The sequence below is a fragment of the Molothrus ater genome, chromosome 20 (genome assembly GCF_012460135.2).
Source record: "Molothrus ater isolate BHLD 08-10-18 breed brown headed cowbird chromosome 20, BPBGC_Mater_1.1, whole genome shotgun sequence".
NCBI lineage: Eukaryota > Metazoa > Chordata > Aves > Passeriformes > Icteridae > Molothrus > Molothrus ater.
In genome coordinates, this window is record NC_050497.2 from 3502035 (window position 1) to 3522905 (window position 20871).

The following is a 20871-nucleotide window of genomic DNA, read 5'->3' on the forward strand; positions in this document are numbered from 1 at the left end:
CTTCCTACCACCGCCCAACTCTCCACTCCCTCAGGAGGAGCATCTTTTGCACCTATATCAAGAAACCAACAACCTATTGCACTTCTGTATGTCCAAAATTGGCCACAAAACTTGAGTAGGGATTTTAACTTTTATTCAGATACTTTCTTTTTTTATTCCTCTTTGGTATAATCTGGGAGTGATGTATTTCCTCTCCCCACATGCAGGATTTTCTGTGCCTCACCGAGGAGGACGCACGCAAGTAGGCAATGTGGCCAACATTCTTCCAAACCCCAGCAATCCAACCAGCTGTTCAGCAGCGCTGTTATTTATTGAGAGCTGTCAATGTGTTCAACACATGGTGTCCTTTGCCCTGTCGAGCCAACAGCCTGGCTTTTATGGGTTTCTCTGACACTTGTCACACACTGGTGACAGGACAAGCTGGAACAGGCACACGGGTTTATGTGAACATTATTCTAGCAGGGCATTACAACAAGATGTTCTATAAGGGAAGGAGGGACAGAGACCAGTTGGCAGAAGAGAAAACAGAGGCTGTTGCAAAGGGTAGAGGTTCCTTTTTGGCTGGTGCTTTCGGAAAGAGAACAGAGATTTCCTTCAGCGATAAATTAGATGCTTGGGGAGAAAGAAAGGGTGTTTGTTTCAGCAGTGATGCAACTCCTCTGTGAGAGAAGCAGACTCCCTCTCCTGCTAATTCCAGCTGCTGGTTCTGTGGCAGAGTGGAAGTGCATAGGAATTGCTTTGGGGTTTTAGTTTCTGCTCTGCAATTGCTGCGAGGTGCCCTCAGCTCTGTCCTTTCCATCTCCAAAGGTGGGATGATGGCTCTCAGCAGCCTGCAGAAAGATGCTGTTGTAAGGAAGAGGAAATGTCATTAATGCTTCATGAATGAAGCAGTGAATGACAAATGCCACTCCTTTGCACCAACAGGTTGGAATGCTCAGCCAAGAAGCCCTGTTGGCCAGGGTCGTGCTGGGTTCCTGTGCTGCTGTAAAGGGAAGACTGAGGCTGTGGAATGCCAAAGAGACAGAAAGACAGGGGCACATCTTGCCAATCTCCTACTTATCTATTTGTCCCATCTTTTCTTCCCTTGACTTGTGTAAGCTCGTATTCATGAGTATCACAGGTATTTATTTTCCCCTGCTGAAAAACAGAGCCATTGCCTGAACAGTGTGACTCTGGCCACATTCCCTCCTATTCAGCACAATGCAATCTTGGCTCTTTACTAGTTAATATTTTCTGTCAACAACCTGCAAGGAAACAAAATCAGTGCTGATAAAATTTGCAGATGTTGCAGAGTGCAGGGAGTGGTAAACAATGACCAAAACAGGACTCTCAGTTGGGTGTTTTCAAAAGCTGAGAACATGAAAACTATGCATTAGAGTAAAGCCAAATGTGAAGTCATTCATATAGAGAGAGGGGCAGCAGGTCACACACAAAGGATGGATGGGAGGAAAGGATCTTTCACCTGGAAGCTGAATGTGGAGCAGCAACTGCCTGTTGGAATAGATAAAGCATGCAAATGTGAGCTGCCAATGCGGGGCTGCAGCCAAAGGTTTGGAGTCATTGTTGGCTGGGTAAACAAGGAGATATTGAACAGGACTGGGGAGGTTGTGTTACCCCTGTAATGACACTGGAGTGGCTGTTGCCAAAGCACTTTGTCCCATTCTGGTGTCTACAGTTTAAGAAGAATGTTGCATGGAAGAAGATTTAGAGAAAAAACGATTAGCAATGACAATAATTATATGATTTGTAACAAGTCTTGAAGTGTTGGACTCAAGAAGATTAGGAGGTGACTTGATCACCATGATCTTTAAATGAGTGTTTTGGGAATATTCAACTGATAATTGTGGGTTGGAAATGAATACTAGAGGACATAAGTAAATCCAGTGGATCCAGTGGAGACTAAGCAACTTCAGAACAGAGTATTTTAGCAGTGTTTTAGCCTTGAGAGCAGTCAGTAATTGAAAAACCTTTCTGAGCAGTGGTGGAATATCTGTCACCATAGCTTTCAATATAGAACTAATTGTTTTTCCAAACTGCAAAGGTCTTTAAAGAGGAATTAATTCAGTGATCACCCATATTGTGTCTAAGAACTTCTAATGTCAGAGTATTCTGAGGTTTTTTTTTTTGCTATTACTGGAAAAACTATTGAAGCTAACAATAAAGCACAAGCAGCACTAAGATACTAATTTCAAATCTTTTGATTTATGTCTTTTTAATTTCTGTGGGCTCTTCTTGACACTGGTAGGCTATTTCTGATCACCACAATGATTCCAGCTGATTGTAGTGTTTCCTCACCATCACTGCAGTTGAATTGTAAAACTCTGTTCCATATGGTATTTTTAATCCTGTTTAGATCTTGTCACCTTTTTCCAGGATGATGTGCTGAGCAATGACTTGACTTCTCCCCTATAAACAGTCCAGTGCACTGTCTGAAAACCACCTGAAAAACAAGACTGAAATATTTTCTCATTGAAGGTTGTAAGAACTTTATTGTTGACCTCAGTGATGCAAAGAGTTTACCTCCAGAACAGACTTGGGGGAGCAAAAATTAAAGTTTCCCTCTGGAAGGGGGACCATTGACAATTCCAGGAATGTGAAGCCAACGCAGCAGACCCTTAAAAACAGAGTGGATGAGAAAGCAGAGAATAACTTGGGGGTGACTTTAACTTGTCATGCCCTTGCTGGGTGGTCTGCCTCATTCTCAGGGCAGAACACCAGTCCAGGGGATGCAGGATACTGGAATGACCTATTCCTGTGGCTTTAGCTGAGTTGCAAACATTGACCAAAACCCTGTTGAAACTAATTAGTGTTCTGAGACAGGATTTCATTTCATTTGAGCCATCCCCAGCTGGAGACTGTTCCTCAAAACTCAAATTTAAGCTAAGTGCTCCAAATGCCCCAGTCTGCTCCCTCCAAGCCATGTGCACATGTATATATAGGCCCCTGCACAGAGAAAATCGTGCCTGTACATGGTATTTTGTTAGTCTTCATTGCTCTGCTTCCAAATTTAACCAGAAGTAGAAGGGCTGAAATAACATAAGAAAGGTTGGACATATGATATTTCCTGCTGCTCAGCTAAATACAAGAATTGCCAAAAATCTTCCAAGGTAGCTTGTTTCTTTTACATTTTTCTCCCAGTTCTGCAGACTTGAGAAGGTCAATTACTTTCGAGAAGGATTTAGCTTTGGCAACACTTATGGAAAGCGAAGCAGAATTGTGACCTTTTGGAGGTTTGCCCATCGCTGTCCCATCTTGTCCTTTAAGAACTAAAGTTTGAATTTTCACAGCTACAGTCTTCAGTTTAATAGGTGTGAATTTGTTTCTGTGCACTTCTAAGACATCATGAGTATCTGTGTGAGAATTTGCTTTTAGATGTCTATTTATTTGTGCTCACAGATCAAGTGATCATTGGTATTTGTAGAGCAGAAATACAGGCTCAGGTATTTCCAGGAGGAAAATCATACCAAAACAAATGAAATTGGATTCAAACCGAGCAGAATAATAAAGCTCTAAAATTCTATACTTAGGTTAGTATGTGGTGACTCCAGCCTATCTGGAATGCATACTATAATAGTTATATCATGTTAGAGAGGCAGGGTTTTTTTTCAGTAGGATGTTTCCTAGAAAGCAGAAATATCTCTGTGGTTTGTGTATGGGTTTGGAACTTGTGTGCAAGTATGGAGCAGGGAATTTGAGGCATGAAATAGTCAGGATTAGTGAAGGCCCAGATCCCTTTCATAAGCGACAGCAGAAAACAGGCAGGATCAGCTCCCTTCTCCCCACTGCTGTTGCAGCCTCCTCCTCTGTGGATTGTTTTGGAGTCAGTTCTTTGAAGGTTGATAAATGCCTCAGTTGTTTCTATTAGTACAGGAAAGATGCAGTCATATGGGAAAGACAGATGCAATAAGATATTTGAGTCTGGATAAGATCTAAGATATTTTTTACAATAAGATATTTGATTTTCACAAGGCAAAGTCCTTGCAGGGTATAAATCAGCGTAAATGCACTGGAACTACTCAGTTTTGCACTCACAAAGTGTCTGCCCAAGAATGTTCTCAAAATCCAATTAAATAACTAGAACTGTTTCATGTGGAAATGCCCCTCAATTACAAAGACAAGTCTAAGCTATCATGATGTGATTTTTACAGTCTCCTTGCAGGGTGCCCTAGTTTTGCATTCATGGAATTTTTTGTTTTTGTTTTGTTTCTGTAATAATGTGGATGTTGGCCATCTGTCTGATCCTGGAAAGGTTGTAAGGTTGTCCCTGCTCCCCAGGTTCTCTTCCCACTCCCTCATTGATCATAATGTTTGATTTAGGTGCCACTAGATTTCCTCCTTTGTTCTCCAGTCCCTAACCTCCCCCCTGCAAACACACACGCATTGTGCAATGGTGTAAAAGCTCTCCTGGCTGCAGCTGGGAGCAGTAACTGCTCAGCTGGTTCCAGCGCTGCCCTAAAGCTGCCGTAAAGGTCAGAGACAAGGGAATTCTAAAAGGCAAAACAAGCCATGTTGTTGTCCCCCCCCTTTAATCCTGGCTGTGTGTTTTGATCAGCACCACAAGGCACCTCGTGTGCAGGGCTCCAGTTCTCCCAGCCCTGTGTTTGTGGCCGTCCAGGGCAGCGTGTCGGGCGCGTTTCCAGCCCCGCTCCGGGCTCGGGCGCTGCCACAGCTGATTGACTTGCACTGCTTGTCAGACACAAAGCACATTTTGAAAGGAAATGCCATATTGAACTCCCCGTGAGCTGATGGGTATTGTGCACGGTCATCTGATGGCACAGATGTGCCCCTAATAATCCTTCCAGGAGGATATTTCCTCCTGGGATGCTCTGGCCATCTGATCTGCTCTGAGGTATGCTGACCTATCTTGACCCAGTTTATGATCAATTCTCTCTGCTGTTTTCTAAAAGGAGCCCAGGAATATCTCTTTATCATTTAGATTGCCTGGAAGTTATGGTATTACGTGTCTGTTCTTTCCACAGAAGATACTCTGTGGTTGCTCTCAAGCATTAGCTCTTACAAAGGGGAGGAAAGCCACTCAGTGTGAGCAAGAGTAAATTTCTCTGTAGAACTTTGATAGGTAATCACTGTTTGGCAAACAGCACAGGGAGGAAGAGGAGATGTGCAAGCAGAGGTGACTCATGTTCTACCAAACAGTCCTGGGTACCTGAATCTGAGTCCAGCGACCCTTCTGCTGCATTGCCTTTATCTTCATGTCCTTCTTCTCAGGTTTGTGTGTGCTGTGCATGTGTCTGTGAAAGATGAATGGTTTCCATGCATTCCTCCTGATGTGTATCCACGTGTTTTGCAACACCTGCTTTTCAAGCGGGAACGGTGTTAATGCTGGATTTCTCTGGAGGTGAATCAGCTGCCTCAGGTACAATGGGAGGGTTAATTTGTAATCTGGTTCTGCTGGGCAATGAGCAGAGATAAGCTTGGGAGTTCAGAGGTGTGTGATGATCCCTTTCAGCCAAACTAACAAACTTACTGAGTGCTTTCCATTCTGATACTTGAAGGTTATCTGGGTTTTCATAAACACTAAACTCAACTTTTTAATGAAGCAACCTTAGAGTGTCTAAATTGGCAGCCAAAATCCCAAATTCTTGTCTGAATCAAGCTGGATGCAAAGCCTCCCATATTTGTGACATACAGCAGTGATTTCCTGATGGAACACGAGAGTTTGACTTTAAGCAGGATCCAAGAGAAGCCTGTCTCTGCTATCTTCACTGTCCCTATGCCTGTGTGTGTCAAAATCATCTCTAATAACATGGACACATACTGATTTTCCAAGCTTCTTCCAAAAATACCCAGTTGTTTCTCAGAACAAGGCAGGAGAAATAAATAGTTTTGCAGGTATTACAATATCCTTACCCTTGTCTGGAATGTTCCTGTCATCCCAGACTTCCTAGTGGGGACTGAAGCTTGACCCTTGTGAAGGATGTGCATTTTTCTGTCCATCTAAAAGGCTGCCTAAAGCTGGTTATTAGATCATAAACAGTTTATTCACCAAGCACCAGTCTCCACTGGTCCTGCAGCTTTATTGTGGAATGCTTAAGGAGATCTAGATAAGGAGCAAACCTTCCCACTAACCCTTGTTTACGCTGAGGCTGTAGATGAAGGAGCCCTTGGAAAAGCCATTCCCAGCCCTGGGCTGGCCCTGCTATAACACTGCAAGGACTCAGCTCCCTCTCTGCCCTGTGCTGTGTGTTCGCTTACACCTCAAAACCCTCACAATCTGTAATTTCTCACTAAGCCCAGCCTACCAGATGTATTTGCAGTAAGCTCTTCTATACTGTTAGCGGGTGTATTCCCACAATAGGCTCACTGGAGTGTCACTAATATGATTGTCCATGCCAGTGGCTGCTCTCTTGCAGCCCACATGATTTTGTTATCAACAGGGAAGGATTTATGTAATGTTCATAACTAACCAGCCACTATAAATTCATGTCTTGCTGCTGTAGTTGCTCTCACCTCCCTGTTTTCAGACTTCAAGGTATCTCATTGAGCAAATGAGTGACTGGGAATTTGAGAAACAGTGCACAATGTATGCTTAATTTGATGCTAAATTACACTGATATAAAGATTTTGATTTTAAAGAGCCTGGGGCTAAATTCTCAATGTTAATTAGGCATGGCTGCATTAGACTCTGTATTTCTACACGGTGAAGTTCTTGTCTTTCACAGCAGAACAAAAAGAACTCCGTCCTTCTCTGTCAGGTCTGAATCCTCTGGCATAGCTTGTAAAGGATAAAGCCTGGTGTGAATTCAGCTAGATTGATAGCAGCAGCAAACATCCCCTTTTTGCTCTTTAAGTAGTATGTTGCCACCTGAGCGAGCCTTAGGTGGTTTTCTTGAACAACTCCTTGTCTCAGGGGGTGACCTCAGGAGGCCTCTTAGCTGTGTTGGAAATGGTACAGACAGAGATGTTGCCTTAAGTACTCTGGACTTTGAATTATTTAACTGTTGCGGAAGGAAGTGGGGCTGGGGGAAGCACAGCAAAGGAAAGGAGAGATTATTTCTCCCCTTTGTAAAACTATATTGGGTTCAACGTCACACCATGAAATATCCAGTGCAGAACTCAAGAACTGCTCCAGTGGATCTTCACTGACTTATCCAATTGCATGGAACATGGGGATACTTAACCCAAATCTGTCGGTTTTAATTATTTTCCTCTGGACAGATAAAAGCTTTCTATAGGTTCCTGTAGAATATTTGCTCTTTCAAGCGTTCTTCTGCGCTTTGATACTGAACGATTAAAGCATGCTAAAGAAAAAAACAGCCCCAACCTTTAGCTCCCTGTTCTTGGGCCCCCTGACTGCAGCTTTGATTGTTGACCTAAATTCCCCTTTCATAACTGAGTCCTGTCACCTCTGGTTGGAGTCTCCCAGCAAAACAGGCACGGCCAACTTTCAGAAGTGCAGGGCACTGTTTTCTGTTCTGCCTTGCGTGGCTCTGACGGCTCCGCAGCACCTGATGGGTTCGAAGTCAAACTCAGCTCCCTCTTCCCCTTCCCCCACCTCACCCTCCTGGAAATGAAACCATAACAAGGTTTTTGTTTTTTTTTTTAACTTTTACTTTTGCCTTTCCCCTTCTCCCTCTCCCCCCACTTCCCATTGCTCAGCAAAGAGAGGAAACTTTTCCTGCATGAAGAATGAAATTCTTCTTTCGTTCTATGGCTGGGTTGGTTGCTGCAAAGATTGCTGTTATCCAGACATGAGAAATGGCACTGAAGTGAGAGAAGGAGGCCCTGGAGGATGTTATTTATAGCATTGTAGTGGGTTACAGAAGCTTGGATGGGCTACTCCAGCCTTTCTTCTGTCAAACTCTGCCCACAGAGGGCTGCTCTGGCTCCAGCAGCCTCCAGCTGTGAGTTCCTGTTCCTCTGCTCCCATCCCAGTTACAGCAATGCCTCCTGTCCTCACCCAGGGCTGTCTCCCACAAGTTCAGCAGCTGATGTTCCGTGCTGTGTTCATGCTGCCAAACCCTGCCCAGTGCACAGAGCCCATGTAAGGATGTGGCTCATTTTAAATCCCCAGAAAAGTCCTGAAAGCAAAGTGGGTCATAAATGCTGGCATTGGTTAGGGGGTCCTGGAAGAGGTCAGATGGGCAGTGATGGTGGAGCTATTGTGGGTCAGTAGCCAAAGAACTGAGATTTTGCTTGTAAAAGGAAAGAGGGAGACTGTCTTTCTCATTTTCCATGTTTGGCTTTTGGCTTTGAGCTGCTGGAGTTGAATTATCCGGCTTTCCCCACTCTTTTGATGCCTAGGAATTTACTTTTCCTATAAGGGACAAACATCATAGGACTGGAAGAAGCCTTGTGGGCCATTGAAGTCTGTCTCTGGCCAAGCATAAAGGAATGTGGCATCTTCCTCTGTTTGTGCACTTCTCCAAAGTCCTCCAAGAAGTGACTCACTCCTTTGTGGGGAAGGGAGGCTTCCAGAGCTCTTGCTGGAAAGCTGAACTAGCACCTCTTCTTTTTTTTTTTTTTTTTTTTCTTTTTAATTAAATACAAAATTCCATTTCAATCCCTTGGGCTTCAGGAGCAAGAGCTTTAGAAGGAAAAAATCATTCAGACTAAGGAGTAAGAAGGGCTGTCAGTGTTCTCCTCAGCAGGAGCTCCATCCCTTTCTAGCAACTCAAGGCAAGCAGAAGTGAAGAAAACTGTTTGCTGCTGTATGAAACTTGTACATATTTTTTTAATCTAATTTCTGTGGGGAAAACAAACATCAGTTTTATTTCACACCATTTCTTGGCTCAGAAACTTCGGGCATATTCGCCAAATTGTGGTTTTTCAGTCATTGGCTGTGTCTCATTTACCATGAGGCCTCTTTGGTTGGTAAAGAGATATTAAGTAGCTAAAAATGTCCTTTACTGCATTATTGTAAAGAATTCTCAGTGTAAATGAGAATTTAAACTCTGTAGATTTTTCATGTAAATGTTGGTTGTGGTCACAGCTGACTTGAAATTTGGAGTGTCAACCATTATGTGGGGTGATTTTGCTCAAAACCAGCCTTGTTTGGGGTAAAAGAGGCCTCTTCTTGTTTAAAATGTTCTTAATTATGTCTGAGAAATAACTCACGGCTATGGAACCTTTTACTAAATTGAAATAAATTGTGAAAACGTCAAATTATTCAGTTTTCAGAAGTTCTGGCAATTATTTCACATGTCCCTCTTCCAATGGCTTTGCCCTTATTAGTTGTCATAGAAGAAGTAATAAATTCTTTTATTATGACATCCAGTGTCCCAGCTGAAATTAGTTTCATTGTGCTGGGGACAAAACGGAAAAGTGACACTCCCTTAGCCGGAGGATCCTCAGTCCAAAGCCAAAAGTAAAGACTAGGATTGGGAAAATAGGTGAAGCATTCAAGCAAAAGAGGGTCATAAGGAACTGGTACAACTTGCAAGGGAGTTGGGTTTCTTATCCCAGCACAAGGGACTGTGGGTTTCTTGACCCTTTTTCTAATTTTTTTTTTATTTCTCTTAAGAATAAAACAAACTCTTGCTGCTGAAAGGCTTGTGCTCAATCCATCTTTTCATCAAGAGTTGGAGTCTGCAACAGTAAAAGTTTGAGAAAATAATACTGTATGTGGCATAAGGATTCAGTAATGACCTTTGCCCTAAAGTAGGAAATACAAGGAACTGGAATAGTAGAGTGTTTTAGTTCATCAGCTTTCATACTGGTGTGTTCAGTGGTGTCCCTATTGTCACTGGATTTTTTCTTTTCCTGTCCTTCTTTGGCTCCCTGTAAATCTTGAATTGATGGCAGCTGTTTGAGCCCAACTCAAGACATGTTGCATCACATCAGGGTTTAAAGGCTCAAAGGCAAGGGAGGATTGCTACTATTCTGTAGTATTCCTCCAGCAGCTCCTCATGCTTAGCTGAGGTCAATCACCAGCATCAGGCAGCACTTCAGAGAGAGGAAGATATTCTTTAAATGCTGCCTGGGAAACTGGATTTCCATCCCACAATAATTTCAGTTCTTTGGGGAATATTTCTAGGCCTGGTCAGTGTAAAGAGCAAAAACTCTTGACCCTTAAAAACTGTATGGTGGACTTTCCTGGAACTGGAGACCTGTTCCAGGATTTCCAGCTATCCATCCAACTGTGGGGATCTTGGATGCCTGAAGAAACAGGTGGAGCAGCTTATGTGTGTGCAGCTGCTCTGTGATCCACAGACCTGGAGGATTTGGTCACTGGAGGTGGCAAATGAGGCTGGAGATGGTGGGGATTGTGGCAGGGATGAGTTGTTCTTCTGTTCCTCAGTCAAAACAGCCCAGGGAGTCCCTGGGGTTCCCCTGGCCGTGTTGAAGACATGCAGATTCTCAGAGGGATTTGTTGGGACAAGACCATTTCTGCATCACTTTTCCTTCTCTCACCATGCTGGCATTTCCTGGCAGGCAAAAACTCTCTCACAAAATGCCTGATCAGCTCTAATGGTCTTATTACAATAAGCTGAGATTTTTATGACTTATTTGGGAGAGGGACTTGTCTTGCCAGCTGTCTTCTTATTCATTGCAGTATTATCCACCCACTATCACTGGACAACACCTTCATTTGAGATGCATAAAAATACAGACTTTTATGGGCTCTCATCCATCAGAAAATGAATGCTATGTAAAAGCATTTATTTCCTAAAGAAAAACTTAAAAACGCTTCAAAAACAGATTCCAGAAGGTTATTGGTCACTTTGGCTCTCGTATCACAAGTTCCTCGGGTAAATACCTATCCCAGCAAATGTAATTTTTTTTTAGCACATTTGTTTTTTCCTTGCCTGGTTCTCCTCCTCTCCTTTCTCATGATCAGAAGTAGCAGTATAAACCAGAAGCTGGTCTTGAAAAGGTTTTGAACTGAGTGCACCCTACAGATGAATAAACACATTACCTTCCGAACTCTGGGATCTCTCTTCCAAAGGAAACAGGAAAAGGGGGAGCTCAGAATCCCTAGCAAAATACCAGCGTGCAGAAAAAAGGCCCGTTTAAATGTTTTTAACTTTCCCATCAGAAGAGTTTTTTTTACAGGGGGAGGAGGTGGAGAGGGGCATGGTGTGAGGAGAAGGGGGGAAGGTGGGTGCTGGGAGAGGGGAGGAAAAATACAGTGAATGCTCCTGTAACCTTTGCTCTGTTGATACTAGACAAGACTGCACTGTTAATGAGTGATTGTTAACAGATGGCTCTTGAGCAACTTAGTCAGAAGCAGAAGATGTTATTTGGTTGTAGTGAGGGGAGGGTGAGGGTGCAGGGGTGAGGTAAGGGGATATTTAGTCTTTTCACGAGGACTGAACTGTCAGAGATTTATGATTTTCCTTTAGGCTTTTGGAAGTGGAGGCTCTGGGGAAGGATTGTTTTCTATGTGCTGATAGTAGAAAGGCCATTTGGTGCTGAAAGCTCCAATGATTTTGTTTTTGGTGAGGGGTGTCCCTGCAGCCCTTGGCCTTTGAGGACTGAAGGATGGAAATGTCTGTCTTTAACTGGCTGAGCCTTGTGTCCCAAACTGGGGAGGAGTGGGCTCTGTCCACTGCTTGGAGCTGTCTGAGGGCTGGGTGAGAGGCCTCTAAGTATGGACCTACCCCTTGGGAGAGAAATCTTTCCAAGGTGTATTGAGTTGTTAGGAGGTGTGCCTGTGAGGGGGCAGGAACCTTTCTGAATGTCCATCTTTCTGGGGATGTCCATCTGTGTGGATTTCTTGTCCTTCCCCAGTGTGGTGTATACCAGTGTATGCCTACTGGCTTTTGTTGGGTATGACTTTGAAGGCAGCCTGAACACATCCCATTCACACTCTGTAGGATTTGCATGGTTGAACTTAACAAGGTGACTGCAGCTGCTCAGTGCTTCCCGAAGTGTGCAGAATTTAGATTTTCTATTTATTTTCCTTCTGAACCTTATTAGACATTTGGTTCAGGGGTATGAAGGATGAGTGACATCAGCAGGGATTGGTTCTCAAGACTGTTTTTGTTTTCAACCACTGATGAATGGCTTGAGGGAAGGGAAGAACCAAATGCACAGTCCAACATTTTGTTGATAGGAATTTGCAGAAAAGTTTTGGACTGTGGTCAGGAAAAGGGAATCCCATTTGTACACGCCACTGACAAATCTTTACCTTTAATAGGAAGACTTGATATGACCTCCCACAAAGGTGCACTAGATGATTTAAAGTCTTCCTTGTGCACTAACTATCTAACAGATGTAGGTGAGTGTGTGTATATACATTTAGAGAGATATATTTACACAATTTAAAGACTAACGCCTTCATTCTGTCATCCTTATTTATTCCTATTTCTCTTTTGGGGGCACATAGGACTGTATGACAAATGTTCTTACACCTCCCGTGACCGAGGCTGGGTCCTGGGGATTAACACCGTCAGTGACCAGGGGAACAGAGACCCCCGCTATTTCTTCTCTCTGAAGACGGACCGTGCTCGCAAAGTCACCACCATTGCAGCACACCGCAGCTACCTCCCCAACCAGTGGGTGCACCTGGCTGCCACCTACGACGGGCGCCTGATGAGACTCTACGTCAACGGTGCCCAGGTGGCCACGAGCGGAGAGCAAGTGGGCAGCATCTTCAGTCTGCTGACCTTGAAGTGCAAGGTGCTCATGCTGGGAGGAAACGCCCTGAACCAGAACTATCGGGGTTATGTGGAGCACTTCAGCCTCTGGAGGACAGCCCGGTCTCAAAAGGAGATCTTGTTGGACATGGAGCAGGCAGTTCACAGGCAAGACACGCCCCTACCTCAGCTCGTTCTTCAAGACAGTTTACTGAATGTGAAAAGCACCTGGTCTCCCATGAAGGACGGCAGCAGCCCTCAGACCAAGTTCAGCTACCACCACGGCTATTTGCTGGACACCAGCCTGGAGCCTCCTCTCTGCGGGCAGACGGTGTGTGACAACACGGACGTCATCGCCAGCTACAACAAACTGCCCAGGTTCCGCCGCAACAAAACCGTGCGCTACCGCGTGGTGAATCTGTACGATGACCAACACCAGAACCCCACCGTCAGCCAGCAGCAGATCGAGTTCCAGCACCAGCACCTGAACGAGGCTTTCAGCCGCTACAACATCACCTGGGAGCTGGAGGTGCTGGAGGTGAAGAATTCTTCCCTTCGCCACCGGCTCATCCTGGCCAACTGCGACATCAGCAAGATTGGGGACGAGAACTGTGACCCCGAGTGCAACCACACCCTGACGGGCTACGACGGCGGCGACTGCCGGCACGTCCGACACGCGCTCTTCAACAAGAAGAAGCAGAACGGGGTGTGTGACATGGATTGTAATTATGAGAGGTACAACTTCGATGGCGGGGAGTGCTGCAACCCAGAGATAACAGAAGTCACCAAGACCTGCTTTGACCCATATTCTCCTTACAGGTAGGCAATTTCTTTTTATGATCGTATTGATGAATATCTGTCTAGGTATTGATCATCCTGCTGGCTGTTGAAGCCTTTCATTGTTGCTATTATGGACTTTGGAGTTTAATGAATTTATTTTTTTTTCTCAGTATTTGGCTCACATTGCCGTTCTCCAAATGCAATCTCAGTAATGGTCTCAGCAGTGTCTTACCCCTGAATTGGTACTCTCCAGCCAGGCTAAGGAAAATCTGTGCTAAAGACTGAAGCAGCCAATTTTGAGAGACCCATTAGTTGTTGGCTATGAGCAGCACAGTTTATTTTAACTCCAGACTCTGAGGAGTGGGGATTAGATGTCACAGAAAGCTCATGAGTATTTGGAGAGGGAAAAGGCCCTCAGTCATGAAACAGAACATGAATACTCTTAGGTAGACTGTAATTCTGTAGCACTTCTTTGAAAGTAGGTAGGTAACTCCATACTCTTACTGCTGTGTACAGCTCTCTGTGGGCACTGCTGTGGAGGGGCAGCTGAGTCTGGGGGCTGTGAAGACGGAGGTGGGTACCAGGTTCCTGTTGCACACTCTGTGTGAGTAATGAAACTCTTCTCTGTCCCTTTCTAAATATATATGAGAACAGGGGTAATGCCACTTCATTGCAGGGCAGCTTTCTGTGGGTGGATGTGAGCTCATAAAATCCTCAGCTCAGGCTTTCTTGGGCTGCAGTTTGAGGAGTGGCATGGTCAAATAACTTGCATCAGGTGGATACCACGTACCTACAATTACTCCAAATTCAGACAAGTTAGTATGTTTAAGTAATAAGATGTTTATTCTGAACAAGTTAGAAGTATGAGCACAGAAAAGATGAAAATTAAGGCTGAAATTCTGTTATCTGCATTCCATGTTACAGCTTTTTTGGGCAATTAATGGAGCCATAGAGGGGAATCTTCTAAATAGTCAGAATACTCAATACTAAAGTTCAGTTAAAGAAGCAAAGTACGAGCTCTTCAGGAGTCCCTTCCATTGCAGCAATTCAGGCTATATTTATAGCTTCCTTAACAGAGAGAAATTTTTAAACAACATTATCAGCTCTAGTGGAGCTTTAAATACACATAATTAAGTTGGAAAGAAAAGGCAATTTTTTTTTTTTTTTTACTCCAGCAAGGTTGTTGTTTAAAAAATCCTTCTAGCTCAGTTTGACTTCAGTCACTTACCAGTGAACAAAGCTCAAATGAGGAAATTCTTTAAATATTAATGCTTGAAAACATTGAAAGGAAAAATACCAATTTTTAATACTGTTCAAATGGAGAGGAACTCAACTAAGCAAATATCATCAAAGGCATAATGAAAATTGGATTGCTTTAACACTGTAGTTCAGAGAATTCAAGGTGTTAGCTGTAGCAACTAATACAATTCTTTGGAAAAAATACATTATTTTTAATCTGATAGTACCCTTTTATCACTTGTTCTGTGACCAGCATAATACAATTTGGAGACAACCACCTGGCTGAGCTTGTCTGGAAGACTTAGATCTCATGGTCTTGATCTCACAGATCTTCCATAGGTTCATTTTGACTTGAGAAAAACCTCCTCTTCACCTGAAAGAGTAGGGGAAGCCTGAAGATCCTCTTCTACAGCCTAGAGCCTCAGAAAATCTAGAGATGCTCCAAAGATTTTTTTTTTGGTAACAGATTTAATTTATCTATCTTTGCACAGACGTATTGCAGCATTGACCATTGGCAATGAAACCACAGAGGGCAGTAGGAGAAATTCCATGTCTCTGGAGCCTTTATTTGGTGGCTGATGTGCTTTGGCTGAGCCCAAACTCAGTGTTTGCACTCAGTAAGGCAAAATAGAGCAGTTAGGCCTGTGGACTTATCACTGAAGTTTGTAAGCCTGACTCACACTGCTTTGGGAATTTAGGTTAACAAATACAGGTTTAGGGCAGTGATTTTGGCAGCAAAGCCTTTACTGAGTACAAGGGTGAAGATTCAAGCCTTATGTTTGGCTTTGGTATTGTTGTCAGCATCGTCCCCTGAGAGAGATTTCCATGTCAATTAGTGACAAAGTAAAAATTTGGTTGGCATCATCTGGGCCCATTTTGCATCCCCAACCCCTCTTGTCATTGCTTTCATTGGCCAAGAGTCCTCAGTCCCCTCTGGTGCAGACCTTGCACCACAGCAGTGAAGCCATTGCAGCCATGGAGACCTCACATCTCATTTCAGGTATTTCCTCCACCAAAGTTCAGTCCAACAATAGCAGAAGAAAGGGCAAAGATCCTTCAATCTGATGAGGAAAGGAAGGGAAGAAGATGAAATGGTACCAATAAAAATTTTCCTGAACTTTATTTATAAAGACTTTTCAGAGTCTTCCTTGGTACTGGGCTTTGTTTCTTCACACCCTCAGAGTCAGCAGTTGCAGCCAGCTGTTCACCAAGCAGAGCTTATTCATGAAATACTTCTGTCCTCTGGAACCAACCAAAAAGTGCTAATGCTTGATTAATGCTGTAATAAACAGGAACCCTCCTCAGTGCCTCTTTATCCCCAAAAGATGATTTATCTGTTCCCAGCCACTTTCCTTCTTCTGATTATGAGTCCCAGTCCACGAAGCTCCATCCTGGGATAGAGTTGCTCTGAGCCTTGATACAAAAACTACTGTGGGTGCTTTGTGACTAAGTGATACCACTGGAACAATTCCACACACCTCTGATCTGTGTTACAATTTTCTTGTGATCCTTTTGGGCACCTGGGACAAAGGGCTCAGGTACTTTGATGGTGTCATTCAGTCACTGTGGTGGTAAAACTGTGGTGACTTCAGAGCTGATCCCAGCAGCACAGCTGGTTGGTTTCTTTTCTGTTTCCTGCCTGTCTTTGTGGCACCTCTCCAAAAATATTGAACTCCAAAAAGCTGATGTTCCATGCCATAGTGATGTGGCAGAGATTTAAGTTTGTCAGAGGGACAGCAGTAAGAATGGGAATTCTGCTCTCAGAGCTGCTCAGCAGAAGAGCTGTAAACATTGTGGTACCAACTAGATCATCTCTCCTCTTTTTTAATAGCCTGCAGGGAAAAAACAAAGGACTGGTTATCATTAGCCACACAGCAGGCTTTATCCAAGAATATCTGCCTCACTTCTTTTCATTAATTTCATGAGAGTGGGACAAAATGTATTTTGTCCCAGCAGAAGGTTTACAAATATTGTTCTGCTTTTCTGCAATTCCGGGAAATTAGAACATGCTAAGATCATACAGTTTGGCCCAATACAAAAGGGAAGGAGCAAGAATAAACACCCTTGCCAGAAAGACTCATTCTTTGTGTTATTTGGTATATTGCTGGTTACAAAACAGGGAAGACTTTGAGCTCATGACACCTACCATGGCTGCTTTTCAAAGAACTTGTAAGAAGCAGCAAGGGATCATAGGAAACCATGCTCGGTAAATGCCATTTGATGTGGTGAGTTCTTGCACCATCCTATGGTTAACTGAGACGTTCCTTTTATGTAATATTGGGCTTGCACATCAGGCTTCACCACAGGATTCCATGGACAGATAAGGAAGCATTCCCCTCGGTGCCTTCTTAGGAAAACGTTGATGAAATTCCTGAAGCAGTAAAAGTACTGGAGTCTCTTCAAGCTCCCTCAATCCATATGGCCCACCAAATACTTGCTGGAAATCACCCCAGAATAACTGTCCTGGGGACAGACTTTCTCAACATCTACATGTGTGCCCCAAAGGCTCAGAGCCCTTCATTTCTGCCTTAAAGAGGGGCAGGACGAGCTGTACAAGCTCTGGTCCATTTGCAGCAAACTCAGGTTGGCTCCAAACCAAGGAATCACAGAACCACAGAATGATTTGGGCTAGAAGGAACCTTAAAGATCATCCAGTTCCAGCCCTCCCTGAGAGCTGGAGCCTCTGTGTCCTTTTCTAGCACTTGTATTGGACAGTTCAGCGCTGTTCATATTGTGTCACACCACATCCCAGGCATACATAAATTAGATTTAAAATACATGCCTGACCCATTTGTAGGAATTTCCACAGTGGTTTTGAGCAGCAGTGGGTGTGACAGAGCTGTGTGTGGGCGCACTGGGCTACGGCGTGTGGGCCAAAGCAGTAGCATCAGGAGGAGGAGGTGGTGGCTAATCCATAGCCCAGGGCAGCCTCAGACAGGTGACTGAGCTGCACTTCAGGGCTCTTCCATGGAGTACCAGCTCAACCTCTTTTCCTTCTCTTCTGCTGGAAATCTCTTCATGAGACGTACTTGAAAAATATGGTCAGCTTGCTCTGGAGGAGGGAGGCACACTGAATGCCCTTTTCCAGGAGCTGAAGTTGTAAGAAACACTCCTTGATTCCCAATAAAGCACTAATTTCCACTTAATCCTAAACACTAAAAAGAACAGAAGAAATTCTTCAAAGCTCTTCAGTTCCGGGAGCTTGAGAACTTAATCCCCTGCCTCGAAGAGACCATTGTGCAGCTCTTGACATCAAGGATGCCTGCATTCACATAGGTATCAGACAGACATATAGCAAATACCTGATTTTTTGTCTAGGGATTCAGTGTTAAATGCCCAGTTCTTTAATTAGCAGCTCCAGGGCTGTTTAGGAGGCGAAGAGTAATGCTGTCAAGGACGGAGCTGCTGTATCTTGGTAGTTGTCACCCAAAAGCCAAGTCCCAACAGGAAATCCTCTGTTCTCTCTGTTTATTCTGTCCTCTGTTCCAGATGTCAGGGATGTTAATCAGCTGGGAGGAGTTGCATCTGTTCCCATGCTAGCAACTGACATTTATAAGTCTAGTATTGAATTCTGATACAGACAGGACTGCAGTGCTAAAGAAACTATTTCTATACGATTCCACACCCTAGAAACAGTAGGAGTTTGCTCAATTTAGCTTGACCCACAGTCAACTTTTCCAACAGCTTTTTTCAAGAAACATTTTTTCGCCAAGACTCATAGAACTCATGGTTTCTTTCATGGATGTTATACATTAAGGAAAAAGATCACTGTCTGGTCAAACTGCAGGATGCTTGGGATGAAGGGGGCCTATAAAATCTCTGGAATAAACTACCAGAGATCATTAAGAATCCTTGTGGGAGACAACAGATTAAAGTATTATTATACCCCCAGTGCTGATGCAGACCCGTTTGTCTCTGAAACCTCACGTGGAAGATTTGCAAGTGCAGAGTCTGCAGATTGGACAGGGGTTGAATTTGCCCCTTGCTGCTGGGCAACACCACATCCTCTAGGATCAGCTGCCCCGTGGATGCTTTCCAGCAACACCTTACCAGCCTCTGGTTGAGCAAATGAGGTGGAGCCTATCCACAATGTGCAATGTGGCCATGGGTATGAGCTGGTTTATTCTCTTTGCTGATCAGTTCAAATTGTACCATCTCTCACACAGACCCACAGTTTGATCATGTCCAACAGGCCTCTTTCAATGCTGTGGGGCCTTGTATTAATCCTCCTGGTTTTCTCCCATAGCCATTTGTGTACAACCTCTCTTCAGCTCTGGTTATGCGGTGACCTTTGCATTTTTAATTAACATCAGCTGAACCTCCTGTGTAAATTCAGGAGGATGCACCTTTCACACTGAGAAAGATGCATAGTTTAGTTCTGTGGCAAGCTTAACCAGGTGCAATTCTTACATTTGCAATTCCCATTCTATCCTTCAGACTTCTTTTCTGACAGGAATTTAAGCCCAATTCTTGCAAGCAATAGCTGCCCCTTGGGGAAATGCAGAGCAGCCACCTCCACTGTGCTCCATTTACAGCACCCACAAACAGGGCACATTTGATTTTGCCTCTCATGGATTGCTAGACCTGGGCAAAGAGTATTTCAGCTGGGCTTTTTTTTGCAGAGGCTGGGGAAACTGAGTGGATGTCTTGGTTTATCTTCTCTTAAGTGAATTAATTGTCCCTCAAACACCTCAGGATCAGGACAGTGTGGAGCTGCCCCATCACTTCTGTACCTGCCCACCATGGAGGCATGCTTGTGCAGAGTGACTGGTGAGGCAAATTTCACACCATATTTGATGTCTTCTCCATTAGATGTAGGTCAAGACACCCACTGGCATCATCATTTACTCCTAAAACTTTGTTTGTGGGTGATTTGAGAAGGATGGAGGGGCTTCAGAGAGATGCTGACCATAATTTCTGTAGAGCTCTGAGGGGATGCATTGACACAGAGCCTCAAACAGACCTGTCAGGCTCTGTGTGATGTCAGTGTGATGCTGATAGCCGCTCTTATGTTTTCCCCCTTAGAGGCAGATTCATTAAATAGGATGGACACATCCCCACCCCATAACACAGCAGAGTGTTTAGACCAGGAATACAAACCACTGCTGCCAGAAGCAATTGTGAGATTGCTCCATTGCAGCTGGAGCAGAGCTCCAGCACCCACATACTGTGGAGGAAGATTAGGAGCATGTGCTCTGCTGGGGTCAATGAAATCCTGTCCTTCTGTTTGGTTCGGAGTAGATTTGCAATTTTGAAGTTTCTCAGGGTAACTCAACTGAGACTACCTAGTTTGCATGTAATTTCAGCACTCCAAATTACCATAAATTTGCAAGAAGTTGTTTTTGGGTTCATTAATAATGGATGGGTGGCTACACCATCAGAGTGCTTGCTCTCAGCTTCCAAAAGGATCAGGGTGAGCTGCACCGAGGAAACTTCTTGGAGTACTTAAATGCTTGGGATATGAAACTCTAATAAACCTCCAAAAAGCCAGGAAATTTGGAGTGAAGGCTGAAACTCCATACCTAGTGCACCCTACTGGGTCTTTGTATTTCAGAACATGTTACGTTTGTTCACTGAAATATCTCCAATATGGAACTCTTTAGGGTGGAGTTTCACCTTTAACTCTAAATTTCCTGGCATGTGTGAGTTTGAAGTACATGCTTAACTTCTCCCCAGTGCTGTTTTTCATTTTTAATTTCCTTTCTCTTTTAAAGGAGGGACCCTGCTAGAAGGACCCCTACTAAAAAGGGACCCCACTGAAACTGAAATTAGAGGGTTTGGTCTAATTTGATCTTTCTGAAATTCTTCAGAAGAACCCACTTCAGCATTTTTTTCTACCATTGTTTTAAAGACTCTTGTGGCCAATCCACCCCAGTGAAAAAGATCAATAAAATCCACACCTTGCAGACCAATTAGTTTAGAAGGTACCCAGATGTTTGAGTAGTATATAAAAAACCTTGGAAATATAGAACATCTCCTGTAAATTGCAGTTAAAGATCTGGCCATGGCCATTGACAGGGGTGAGCTGCTTGTTGTGAAATGCACTCTTTCCATTAATTCAGTCATTGCAGAAGCAGCCCATGTTTGCTGTTGACACTTGTTGGTTACATCAGTGATGGTAAAAGAGTGGAAACAGCAGTGGTTTGGAATGAGAGCAGTGGGCAATTACCTGCAATGCTTTTAAAAATAATTTTGGCCCTAGATGTTGAAAAGATGTGTCATCACTGATTTGTGTGAGGGCAGCTTCAGCAGGCTTGAGTTACAAGGCTTTGGAGAATAAAATTCTTTCTGCTGCCTCAAAATGCATTTTTGG

General features: G+C 43.9%; 1 protein-coding gene across 1 annotated transcript in view; it reads left to right on the forward strand.

Moving 5' to 3' along the window:
• PAPPA (pappalysin 1) overlaps positions 1–20871 on the forward strand; it is a 174783-nt gene that overhangs the window by 14233 nt on the left and 139679 nt on the right. Inside the window, exon 2 of the mRNA XM_036393969.2 lies at positions 12290–13358. Coding sequence (XP_036249862.1) covers positions 12290–13358 — 1069 coding nt within the window. The remainder of the gene's footprint in view (positions 1–12289; positions 13359–20871) is intronic.